General features: G+C 33.7%; 1 protein-coding gene across 1 annotated transcript in view; it reads right to left on the minus strand.

Moving 5' to 3' along the window:
- LOC125180597 (adhesion G-protein coupled receptor V1) overlaps positions 1-13,560 on the minus strand; it is a 248,473-nt gene that overhangs the window by 139,731 nt on the left and 95,182 nt on the right. The window contains 6 exon segments of the mRNA XM_066985287.1: positions 467-643; positions 3,747-4,076; positions 4,875-5,145; positions 6,350-6,915; positions 9,804-9,917; positions 11,332-11,436. Of these exon segments, the coding sequence (XP_066841388.1) occupies positions 467-643; positions 3,747-4,076; positions 4,875-5,145; positions 6,350-6,915; positions 9,804-9,917; positions 11,332-11,436 (1,563 nt within the window).

Below are 13,560 nucleotides of genomic sequence, written 5' to 3' on the forward strand. Positions count from 1 at the left end.
TAATTTGTTGTGACTTGCAAAAGTAGATGCAAAACCGATTACTCCCTTGCAAATTACTATTTGAATAAATAATAATAAAAACAAAAGTTTGGCCAGTTCTAATTTGAGAATGGGAAATGATCTATCTTATTCAGGATTTGTCTCAGTCCTACTTTACATGACTATGCTCGCAATTGGTGAGAGAGACTAACTGCAGTATCTTTTGCTCTGTGTGAGCATCAAGGGCTAACTGGTTTTAGATACTTACACAGAAAGCAAAGACCAATCTCAGTTCTCTGGAAATCAGTAACAGATTATTTCAGAGCATTTTTTTTTTTTTTAAAGAAGAGAATATTTAGGATAAGACAGAACTTACAGGAAGGCTTTTCCTCACATTAATTGTCAAATGCTACACTGAATACAGCAAACTCCACCTTCTCCAAATAAGTTTTCCATAGCAAAAGACAATATAAAAAGGCTTACTTACCAGCGTAGCAGGGGAATCTTCTGGTTCAGAAAGAATAATCGGTAGATTGCTAATAAAGCCTATTTCTCCATTTGCAATATCTGGAGTAATCCTCAAAGAAATATTTCGAATTTCGCCTAATCTAGGACTCACAGATGGGACTAGAGGAATTCTATTCACCAGTTCAACTCCTTCCAGCTGTAGGAAAAAGTAAAAGAAAAGTGAGAAATAAGAAGCCTCAGCACCAAGTCAGAACAGTTCTGACATTTCAGAGTAATTTTCATATAAAGGAAGTATACATCTCCAGAGCAAATTCTTCCTACTGATAGCACTGCTGTTATAAAAATTTGTAAGTAGACATGTCAAAGAAATTAAGTGGATATTGTTGAGCTGTCAGCAGAATGGTACACCTCCCAGACAAATCATGTTAGTGTATGTAATTAAACACAGATCAAGCCAGAGAGAGAGACTCTGTTCCAGATCAGCTGATACATTACTAGAGCTATTAACAACAGTCATTGATGAGCAGCATAGGCAATTGTCTAACATCATTTTTTGTGTCTTGCATTGATAAAAATCTAGGGAAATCACTGAAGTCATAATAATTTACAGCCCTTGATCAAACAGCCAAATAATAATCCACTTTTCTTTCCTCTCCACAAAATTTTAAGGAATTCTCTATCTAAGAACTACCAGAGCCACATTAAGAATTTAAATTCAGTACAGTATTTCAAAACTGTATTTTACTTGTCACTGCATTTCTGATAGATTATAGATACTAAGAGGAAATAGATTTTTTTTCATCCTTTTCTTTAAAAGGGAAGCATCACTCGCTAAGCCCAGCACCAGTAGTGACACACCAAGGAAAGCAGAACTTGCCTGTTTAATTATTTCCTTTAAATATTATTTATTCCATGTGATTCTGTCTACATGCATCATTACAATAAATGTTTCCATAACAGATTTGCATATATTTCTGTGAACATTTCACTGGGGCATAAACTCCCACTGACATTTTTTCTTGGAGTTATCAGGTGTTATCATAGAGTAAAGCTTTATTTTTTGGGGATAAAATAGTGGCCTTTCTTAAATTCATATAGTAATCATGGTTCACCATTTCAAAAGATGATTTTTAAAGTCTTACAGTTCTTGAAACCAAACTCTATAAATATGTGGGCTGTATCATATTTTGTTCCACAACTGCTTGAGTAACACCCAGAAATATGCATGAACATTTATCTGATGATAGATGGAAATGTTTTACAAATACTGTATTTAGTAACTGATTCTCAACCATTCCAACTTGTTATCAAAAGTCTGAAGAACAGATGATGGCACTGTTTGTTTCTCCTCTTTTCTGAGCTTTCTCCTAGCATAGGCCCCGATTCTGCAATTAACAGGATGAAAGTGCACCACTGTGCGGTTATTAGCTCAGTAAACTTTCTGAAATACTACACAGCCAAAACAATTTGCTCTATTTAAAGTGTATGCTGTATTTGGATCCTGTATGGTACCTTTGGAATAAAGTAATAATCAATAAAGAACAGAGATTTTACTCTTTCTGCAATGTTTCCTTTAGTACCTTTTAAAGGAAACCAGTACAAAGAGAAAAAAATATATAGTTATTTGAACAATAACAATTAGTTTATGAGCTTAATTTTCAGAGTTAATCTTCCTAGCTATACCAAAAACCGCATCTCTGATTACAGCACGTTATTTAATTGAAGGTGTCACTAAGGAATATATCTCACATTAACATTATCTCCTGTACCTTTATTCATCCTACAGTTTCATTTGCTTCTCTGCTGATTCCTGAGTCAATTCTTTATTTTGCCTAAGTACAACTCATTCTAAACATGTTCACTGAGATTATCATTTATTCACGATGCAGAAGGATTGTCACAGTGATAAATAGTGGTGTTTTCCTTCTCTATGAGTTTCTAAATTAATTATTTGAGCTGGAAAGCTCCTCTGATTTAATTTCTTCAAACAAAGATTTTATTTATAGTTCATGGAGAAAGTACAGAAAAAAAAAAAAACAGATTGGAATCTACAGTTTGAAAATCCAGGCAAAGTGCTTGGAATGACTGAACATTCTGAAATATTTATCAGATGTGTGTCTTGACTACAGTCAAAGGACAAAAAAAAAAAAAAAAAAAAAAAAACATTGAATACATGGAATTAGACATTTAAGAATTTTGTGGATCTCTCAAACCTCTTGCAATCATAAAACATACTAACGTGTTCTAGTATTTCAGAAGGCAATTCCTAATCTAACTGTGAATGCCATAAATAAATAAATAAATAAAATTGCATATTAGATAAACAATATAATTCTGGCAAAACTTTTTGTTCTCATTATTCCTCCTGTAAGAGAATGTAGGGAGAAGGATGTGGAGGGAGGAAATCTTTCAAAGGTCTTAGAAGTGATTACAACGTCTTTGGTAGACTATAAGGAAAATATAAAACCTGGCAAATTTGAAATTCATGGATATAACATCAACACCTTCAACGATGATAAAAGTTATCTTTTACAAATTGAGATAGAAAAAAAAAAGGAAAGAAAAAAGTGAAGAAAACTATACAGGGAAAAAAAAAAGTAAGTTCTCCTAACAAATTTATATATAAATGCAATATAATATACATATAATATATAATGTATATTTGACCCTTTTTAATTTAGAATAGTTCAGCTGGAAGAGCAAAGATCACAGTATCACAGAATTGTAGGGGTTGGAAGGGACCTGGTCAGGCTGGAGAGTTGGGCAGGAAGAAACCAGATGAGGTTTAACAAGAGCAAGTGTAGAGTCCTGCATTTGGGAAGGAACAACCGCAAGTATCAGTACAGGCTGGGGGATGACCTGCTGGAGAAGGACCTGTATCAAGCCCAAGATACATTTACTTGCATGTCATTTCTGAAATTTTTCCTGCTTCAGTAATTTAATTTTAAGAACCTTATTTTTTTCACGTTCCAAGTCAGAGGCCAAGCAGAAACATGCTTCAAGGGGCAAGCAACAGACAACGCTGATCTCATTTTGATAAATTCCATGATTAGTACCTGAATCCTCTTTAGTTTTAAAATTTGTTTAATTACTAATGATTAGGGATAGAAAACTTTATAGCATAGTTATGAAAGATGTCTTTTTAAATAAGAAAATCTTTGCTTCAGAGCTAAGCACTTTTTTTTTTTTACAGGAATGGTCATTTAAATTACAGTCAAGGGGAAGGATCAATTATTGAATCATATTCCTCATATTAAATAAGCTAAAAAACAAAAACAAAAACAAAACAGCTGAGATACCTGTATGAGGAAATGAGCACCATTTTGAAGAAATGCATCTTTTCTTATTGGTATACTCAAAGTATGATGTGTTTTTCCTTCTGGAAACAGGAGGATGCTGTTTCTAGACATATTTAGAATGCCATCTTTTGCTCTCTCAGGATCCAGAGCTCCAGCTGGAATATACAGTGCAGTATAAACTAACTGCACATTTCCAACTGTTCCTTTCTCCCTTACAAAACTCAAGGATAAAAAGCGTCCTGTTGGATTACTTTCAATCTTCTGATTCTCCAAAGGATAAAACTTTATTACGCCATAAACATCATCGCTGTCCTGAATGTAAAACAAAAGCTGCAAAACAGAAAACAGCATCACTTACTCAATGCTACAATTAATATACACCACAGTTTTCACGTTTTCATGAAAGTATGTCCTGACTGTCATCATACATTTTTATCGTTAGTGAATTGGCACTCAAGAAAGAAATCAGATTGACAGCCCCAAAGTGTTGCTTGTGCACAAGCAGCACACCACTGATAGCAGCAACTTTCCTGCTATGCCTCATCTATGTCAGAATGAGCTTTGAATAACTGATTTTTGGTTCAGCAGCCAAAGTGAATAATTTGAATATATTTCAGACTGTGAAAAAATCATTTAATTCACCAAATTCATTCCAATCATATGTTCAAAAAGCAAAGTAGGGACCTGAGTCACAGAATTGTCAGTAATGCTAATTACCCCTTATTTAAAAGTTCAGAGGTTAGTCTTAATCACTAAGCCATCCTCTTGAAGCTGTTACTCTGTGTAAAACATTCCAGTACCTACAGCAAAAAAGCAAGTGAAAATAAATGCTCAACCTTCTCTTAGCAAGCAACCAATCAAGATAGCAGTTATGCAATGATATTTATGATGGGAATATTCTAAGCTAAATGCTACTGCATTAAATAGGTCTGGCCTTATAAAATATGTTAAGCCAAAGACTTTGGATGTGGCTCTTTATACTGAGAATACATCAGCTTGCTTCACTTAAACTCAAGCACAACTACTTCAATTTAGCCAATCCACCAAAACTGGTGGATCCTAATCCTAATCCTACTCCCTAATTATTATCTATCACCTCCTCAAAACAAGTTCTGAAATCAAACTTACCTCAGATGGTTCGCTGACTTCTGCGCCTCCCTGTATTGTATGAGCTAAGAGCTTCAGAAGATAGGGCTCTGCTTCTTCTGGTATGTTATCATCAATAATGGTCAGTGAAAGTGTGACCAGCATCTGTCCTTGATCAAAATGTATCTCCCCGGTCTCTGGAACAAGGTCTGCAGTCACAGGTGACAGATCACTGCTATTTCGAGTTATGACCCAGGTCACAGAAACATTTCCATGTGTTCCACCATTTCTTACGATCGTGATCCCTTCAAACCTGTGGTTTTGAATGAAAATAAAAATCTGTAACATGCAATTATAATTAATATCGGTTTACTTAGCTATCTGTTCCCTGGAAGATTTATACTGACTTCAGTGGAATCGATATTAACTGCTGCTACTGACATTTGAGTCAGGACTTAAAATTTGTGAAATCATACCACAGAAGTAGACTTTTCTCAGGTTGCTTATTCATGAGATAATATACATAAAGACATGAGTAATATATCTAAAGACATTAGTTAAAATTTATTTTGTTTACAGTAAGAAAGATACTGAGAAGAGGAAAGTTGGCATGTTTATATTTTTTCTCAGGAAAGATGTTAAATTTCAGAAAACTTTTTCTCAACTAAATTTCTACACTGTTTTATGGACTATATCAAAATACAATTGTCAGGCATGAGTGTTTAAATAATGATTTTATTTAAAATAAAGTGACTCAACTATTTGCCTATGCACTGAAATATAATTTATCAATATTTGTGATTATGGAAATGTCACGTTTCCTGTATCTGTGTATAAGAAAGAAAAAAAAAAAAGTGAATATTGAAGTGCTGGGCTCTACATACTAGAAATTGTTCATAAAATCATAGGTTGATACATTACCTCTTTCTCTGGGGATGAACCACCATCACTAGCTAGCAGTGGACATTTTTACTAAAACTGGCAATATTGTATAGATATTAGTTCTGCTTGTAAAGATTTGTGTGGAGATTTGTTTTTAATTTATCTGTAAAATTACATGTATTTAACTTTTTTGGAAGTCTATGGGTATTCAGTACTTCACAGAAGACACTCACCACCATTTTTTAACCAGAGACTGACTTTAAATACAGTATAGACAAAGATTTACTGGGAAAGGAAGCCTGAAATATATTTTCCACTTGTATGAATGGGTGTGTGGCCGCATCACAACTTCACTGATCCATCTTTTAGATTAAGGGTTTTTCAGTATTTTGATAATGTCATTAAATATTTACAGTTCTCATATATAGTTCATAAATATTAAAATACTTCTGCATAATTAGACATTTTCTCCCTTGAAAATTCTATATCGTTTATAATAATTACACAGTAGGTGATTTCTATATTAATTTTTCACTACTGATTTTATAATTACTGTCAGTGAAATCCTAAGGATGCTTTACAGTGCCAAACAAATCCCTTAACATGACGAGATACTGTTTGAAGATCTGTAGTACCTTGAAATTTGGTCTTCATCAATGATAACAGTTTGAGTAAACAGGATACTGTTGATTGAAAGCACTCCATAGGGTTTATCATTTGGTTGGATGGTGACGTGAACAACAGATGGATTAACCAAAACAGCATCTCCCTGTAACGTGTCCTTAAGGAGCATAATTTGGAAGGTCTCAGCAATTTCTGGTATGGCATCATCAAGGATCTTGAATTTCATATATACTTCATGAACTAGAGGTGTGAAGACAATAGTTGTATTTGGCTGAAGATCTAGGAAGTCTAAATTGAGCTGCGCATGTGCTGTTGAATTCCCAGTTATGATGGTGTAACTGACGGAGACTTCACATTCATCAGGTCCAATTAATTTTCCACTGTCATCCTTACCACGAATCACTTGAATTGTGAGCATTTCGACTTCCTCAGGCACCATGTAAGTGCTCTGAGCAAATCGCACAGGGCTGTCATTTTTCTTAATATTAATCTGAACAGAATTCCTTGTGGTGTTGATTTCAGCCCCTCCCTCCACACTCCTGAGATGAACAACAAACAATTCATCATTTTCAGGTATCTGGAAAAATAATAGTAGCAACAGGGTGTAAGTCCCATTTCAAATATATGCAGAACACTTACTTAGAAATATGTTATGTATATTTAGCAATAAAGGGAAATAATATAAACATTACAACCCTTTTCACATTAAAATAAACAGGCAAAAAGAAACTCGCTTGCAACTTTGAAAATCCCTTCTCAAAATTGAATGTTTCCATTTTCTAAGACATACTTCTATGCTATGGAAATATGAAAAAGTGGGAAAAGACAAAAAAAAAAAAAGGGCAAACAAAAACTAGGCAAGAATCAGATGAAGCTCTATCTTTCCAACTAGAGAGTGTGAGGAGATCCAAACTCAACTTGTGGAAGTTGCTCTGCTTGGACACAAGTGTTCCTGACAGTTATTTAGTCTGACATCTTTATTTGCTGATGTTAACACCATTTTACATCTATGCATGCCTGAAAGAACAGAGGAACAACATATGAACACAACCTACCTTGGCCCTTTTGTTCCTATTCAACGGGAAAAAGAACAGTTCCTACTTTCAGACAGACTCACATTCCCAGCACAGCTTCAGTCACAGCTCTGAGAATGTGCTTGCTGATGCTTATCTATTAATTAGACTTTGGCATTTCTACATGTGGTTTGTTTAGAACTGCACTTTAGTTTTAGCTCTTTAGTCTCTAATAACTGATGCAGCAGACAAAAAAGAAGGGTTTATAAGCCTTGAATTGCAGAATTTAATATTTTTTACTTTATATTATTACATTTTATTCCCCAGTCTTGATAGGCTAAGTCTGTTTAACTGGAAAATATCATTATTTTATTAATACAGAGAGATTAGAAGGAAATATTTAAATATTACATAAGATCCTCACATCTCATTCTTGTTGTGGACTCTCAGAAAAAACAGTATTATTTGCTTCTGAGATAAATTCCACAACAAAATTGCTTATGTGTTACTAATGGCATTGCTTTGTTATAGGGCTGATGAATCCTTTCCATGTAGTTCTGTTTACTGAGCAAAAAAAGTTCAGAATTCCTTGTGGTCCAATATTTCTTCTCTTTTTACACATTTGTTAATTGGCCACCCTTAGATCCTGTTTCAGGGCACAAAGGGTATGCACGCCGCTGTCTTTGTAGCTGAGGCCAATTTTGTCCCTTGTTTGACCTGTGGCACTTAAACTTGCATAATATTATTGACTGATGCAGGTTGTTTGTTTTTTTTTCCAGCGTGAGATTTGCAAGCTCTCTGTCACCTCTCTCCTACACTACTATTTCCTATTTTATCTTATTAAAATTGATGTTAACTTACGCTTGTTTTAGTTCACTAGTTCATATACTGTCTTGCAGTACAAAAATACGCATTTGACAGTCAGAACGTACATGCCATTTTAGTTGCAGATAAAATCTTAGTATCCTACATAAATAAGGCATTGTGGAGCTTTCAATTACATCATGATTGACCAATAAATACATGAGTCAAACTTCGAATATAATAGTATAAATGATTTCCAGTGCTGCCTTGCCTCTTTAATTTTCTCTTAAAGTTGCAATTATACTTAAAAAGGAAACCTGCACAGGAAAAGTACTATAAATGCAGAGCTGTGGAAATCAGAACTGCAGTCCCCTACCTTCTGTAAGGCTGCACAATTCAGAAAAATACTTGTTTCATTGGTTTCCCTAACTCAGATCCTAAAAGCTCAAATTAAGTTCTGACAGTAGTGTTACTGGATTCTTGTGAACTCTATCATCATCATCATCAATAAAGGTTTTTGTGCAAAATTCATCTTTCACATACACTTGTGAAAGACTTTCAAAGAGTGGAAAGACGTTGACTAGACACACCAAATACAGATCAAACTTTTAGAAACAGAAGTTTGAGAGCATTTCTCAGAATAAAAATAAATAAAATCACATCCTCCCAAGAGAAAAGACCCTAATAATTTATTTCTGTGTGTAAGTCACTGAAATATTACATTGAATTGGAAAGAGATGTTTCTACACTTCAGCACCCCAGGTTGGCACAGCCTCTTAACACTAGAGTATCAGTAGAAATGTGGAAGGACATTTTTTATAACTAAGAGTAAAAAGGAAACAAGCTGCTTTACAGTTCTGTGCTCACTTCTGAGACACACACCTTTCACCATTATTGTTTTCTTATGAATTTCTTACTAAGTTGTTTTGTATCATATATACTTATTTTGATGTCTCAGTTTTCCCTCTTAAGCTTATTATAAAGGAAAAGAAAAACACAAAAGAAAAGTGCAGGTAAGAAAAAAGGAAAATCACAAGTTGCAAATTAGAAGAATGTTTTGTTTACTCTGAGATAAAAAGAAAGCCTCACAACCTATGAGTTATGTTGTGTTTTTTTTTTGTTTTGGTTTGGTTTTTTTGTGTGTGTGTTGTTTTTTTTTTTCAATTGGCCAATCTGAAAACAGAAAAATGTTAATTATCACCTAGTATTCATGCTTTCCACAAGACTGCATGTTTGTTTCAGGAATCTCATCTATTTTTAGGATTTTTTCAAATATGTTTCTACCCTGAAACATATTTGAAAAAAAAAAAACACAAACAAACAACGACAAAAAATATTTTTGAATCTGCCTTTTCCCTGTGAATCTTCAATGTGTAATATTCTTTCTTTAGTGACAAAGATAACATGTCTGCTCAGCCAGGATATGCACATAAACTAAAACTATTCACTGATGAGAATTAAAGAGGGAGCTTGGAAAGAGTAAAAATAATAGACCAGAGAGCCAAAATTTAACATCACTTCATCAAATAGAACTGCTTTTAACCTTATTTAAGCCAAGCCTTTTTGTAACTTATTACTCTAAGTCTTTCCAGAACTTCAGTTAACCTTCTACGTATCAAAGCCTAAGATGAAGTCAGCTTGTTCCTACCTGATCATCAAGCACTGTTAAATTATAAATCAGCTTTGATCTCCCAGGTGTGAATGTAATATTTCCCTTAGCTGGACTTAGGTCTTCTTCAGCTGGGTTTGGACCATCTTTTATCTGCAAAGAATTGATTTGTCTGATGAGAAGTCTATAAAGCAGGAATACAAATCCAGTGCAAGTACAATAACCAATATGCAGTGTGACTTGCATAACAAATGACTATCTGTTCAGCCATCTCCAACTTACAACTTACATGAACATTCAGTTGTGAAAATCTGCTCTTTTCTGGCAGACAGTGTAAGTCAGAACAACCACTCTGAAGAAATCCCGTATTTCCAGAATAAGAGGAAGAAAACTACTTCCATATAGGCCTATGGGGACTCTTTAGTATATTCTGATGCATAACTGACTCTTTCATATTACAGAAAGGATATTCATGCAAATTCAGTTTGAATCAATAGTATTTCATAATAAATTCCAAGACAAAGTAATAGTACTTACTGGTTTTGTGTCCCTTCTATCTTAACTTGTGATATTAAAGATACTAAATTTAACAGTCAAACTCAAAATACTACAAAGCCTCTTAAAGGTCATATGGGATTTTTTGGTTTTAGAACATTTTGTAAATTATTTTTCAACATACATATATAATGATGTGAGACAGACCTAAGTAATTGTCCAGAGAGTAAGATTTACTGTACCTTAAAACAAACATATTTGCAAAAAATTGCACAGAGAATCATATTCAGTACTTTAACTATTCATGCTGTATTTAGTATTAATAAAATCCAGTGCAAAGCTTTTCTGGTTTTGACAGGTCTAGACTAAAGCTTTGAGGTCTAGATTAAAGCCTTACCCTATAGGACCAGGCAACTAGTACAGAAATATCTATATGAAAGATTTTATATATAATTTTAAAGTAAATAATAGAGTCTGAGCTAGATAAGAAAAAGAAAGCAATGAAGTCAGTAATTGTATCACATTCAAATCACATATGTAAATAACAGGATAAGTATTCAACATGATTAATTATTTCAAAAGCTTCATTTGCAGGGGATTCAAGATAGAGATCAAGATACAGATGATTATAGATACAGAAATTCACCAAATCCTGAGCACTCACAGTTCAAAGTTGGGATAATCATTAAAGACTCACTTGAATATTTGTATGTAAAATAAATATTTTTTAAAAAAATTAAAAAAACTTAGATAAGACACTTCTTACATACTTAATATGCATTATTTTCTAGTAATACATACTGATGTTGCCTCACGTACCTTTCTAAATGACAGAATATACTCGGTTTTCTCTAGTACCTCTTAACGTTAAACAGTCAATTAAACAGTCAGATAATTACAGTATTTTCTATATGACGGTTAATATGAATCCCTTTTATGAAACAGATCTACCTAATGTAGATGTAGGTATTTTGTCCTTCTTCCCCTTTTGCAAACACTTCAATAAATTATGATTACAGCCTCTCAGTTTAATCCAACAGACTACTGTATGAAGTCTTTTGGATAAACTCACCTCAAAAGTTATGACGACCGTCCCATAGGTTCCCCTCTCTCTAATTAGAGTGAGCGGCACAAATTCATTTCTGCCCCTGGGCTCATTCACTGTGATTAAGGCAGACTAATGAGGAAGAAAAGGAACAGACAATCAGACACAGATCAAATATCACAGCAGAATGAAGAAACTGTTACCATAGAAATATCAAACTCCCACAGACAAGTTAATCCAATCCGCAAACCAGTCCACTGATGGCATACATTTCCTAGCAACCAATTAGTTCAGCTAATGAAAACCTTAAAAGATTTCAGATAAAAATGTATCACGTAATGCAATTTGTGTGTTTTTGTTGTTGTTGTTGTTTGTTTGTTTCTGTAAATGAACATAGTCAACATACACAAAGCACTGACATATCATCACTGGTATTTTTAGGAGCTCCTACACCCATTAAAAATAGGTTTTCACCATCATGAAGTCGTTTATTAGATAGCTAGCTATAAATGTACTCAGGACAATCATTTAGGTCACTGGTCACTTTTTTAGGCTATTGTAGGTAACAGATTTTGAAGATATCCACAAATCCCAGAAGCAGCTTGGCTTAGTACTGTGGCTCTAACATTTTCTTATGTTCTTATGTTTTTTCAGAGAAGTCCTATACAAAATTATATTGTCAGAATGCTGTCAATACGGCATAGCTACTCGTTCTACTAATACAACCTCTGTATTATTGCAAATATCATCTGCTGGAGTAACAACAGCATCTTATCCCAGAGGGTGTTATAAAATGCATATATTATGACAATGTTCCCTCAGCTTGTCAGTCAAGTATAATAAGGCTCACTACTGATGGTAAAATGTATATATTCTCAAGATTTTCAAATCACATTTTTACCTTTAACTTTCCTAGGGTATTATTCCTCAGTTTCTTCCCTACTATATTTAGATCTTGACTTATAGATGAGGGACAGTGATACTGAACAACTTTAAGTAAGTTTTATCTTTAAGATGAGCAACATTGATATCCATCCAAGTGCGAGGCTCTCAGGCTATTTCTCAATACCTAAAAGCATACAGTAGTATTAAAGCTGTATATATGCATGAATTACATACATATGTATGAATTACCTCTAGAGACGGTTTAAAAGATGTAACTCAGAATCAGTTTTCGAGGGATTCAGTTGAATAACTAACCAGCATCTTTGAAAATTTCACCTTTATGCTTTATAAAATTTTCATATATACCATATAAAAAGCCATACCATGTTAAAAGAAATTATTCCAAAGGCATTGTCATTTGATAAGACTGTTACAGTGACAGACTTGGGTGAGCCAAGCTTTATCTTTGCAGACGGTTTCTAAAATTAACAAAAAATAAGATATTAAATATGGTAAATATAGGCAAAAATAAAAGCATCTTGATTTTACTGTTTTAAATATTATTCTCTGAAAATTGTACATCTTTTTATTAAATATTACAGTAAAAATTATTTAAAGCAACAGAATGCACCAAAATAATTCTTCCTCATTTAGGAAGTATATTCTATATGGTCAACAGCAAAGTGAATGAAACAAACCTTTCGAATGATTACTTACAGTTTGGCAATCTACTAGGAATAGGGAACTAGGTTTGAAGCATGTAGGTCTGCCAAGAACTCAAAAATTATTCTTTTTTTTCCTAACACTTGTATAAAACTGAAACTTTGAAGCTATTATGTGAAGTGAGTTATCAACTAAAGGAAACTTATTATTTACAGTGTTGTAAAAATGAGCTACTACATTTACATGTCAAAAGAAGAAGGAAAAATATAGACTTCTACATTCACTGCCAACATTTCCCAAAATGTATTAAAAGCATAAAATTTTTCTTTACAGAACTGATTTCAAGCTTAGTCATGAACTGCTACCTTAAAAAAAAAAAAAAGAAAGAAAAAAAAAAAAAAGGAATGCAGGCTCCTCATAGAATGACTCACGTGAGATAGAACCATATGCACAGATTTATCAATATGTTTTTTAAAAATGTTTGGTTGTTCAAAGGGAAGTCTTGTTTACCCTCTGCAGGACTGGAAATCATCCTGCTTTTTTTGCTACTTCCACCCTTTCTTGTAGGTGCAGTGTGTAGGAAAACAGGAAAGGCTGACCCTTCACAGTCTAATTCCTTGGCACTCCAGCACAACACCTTCAAATACCAACAACTGAATGCAGCGTTTGCTGAAGTTTCAGACTATGTCTATACTGCACAGCAATGTC

Source organism: Anser cygnoides, chromosome 31 (genome assembly GCF_040182565.1).
Source record: "Anser cygnoides isolate HZ-2024a breed goose chromosome 31, Taihu_goose_T2T_genome, whole genome shotgun sequence".
Classification (NCBI taxonomy): domain Eukaryota; kingdom Metazoa; phylum Chordata; class Aves; order Anseriformes; family Anatidae; genus Anser; species Anser cygnoides.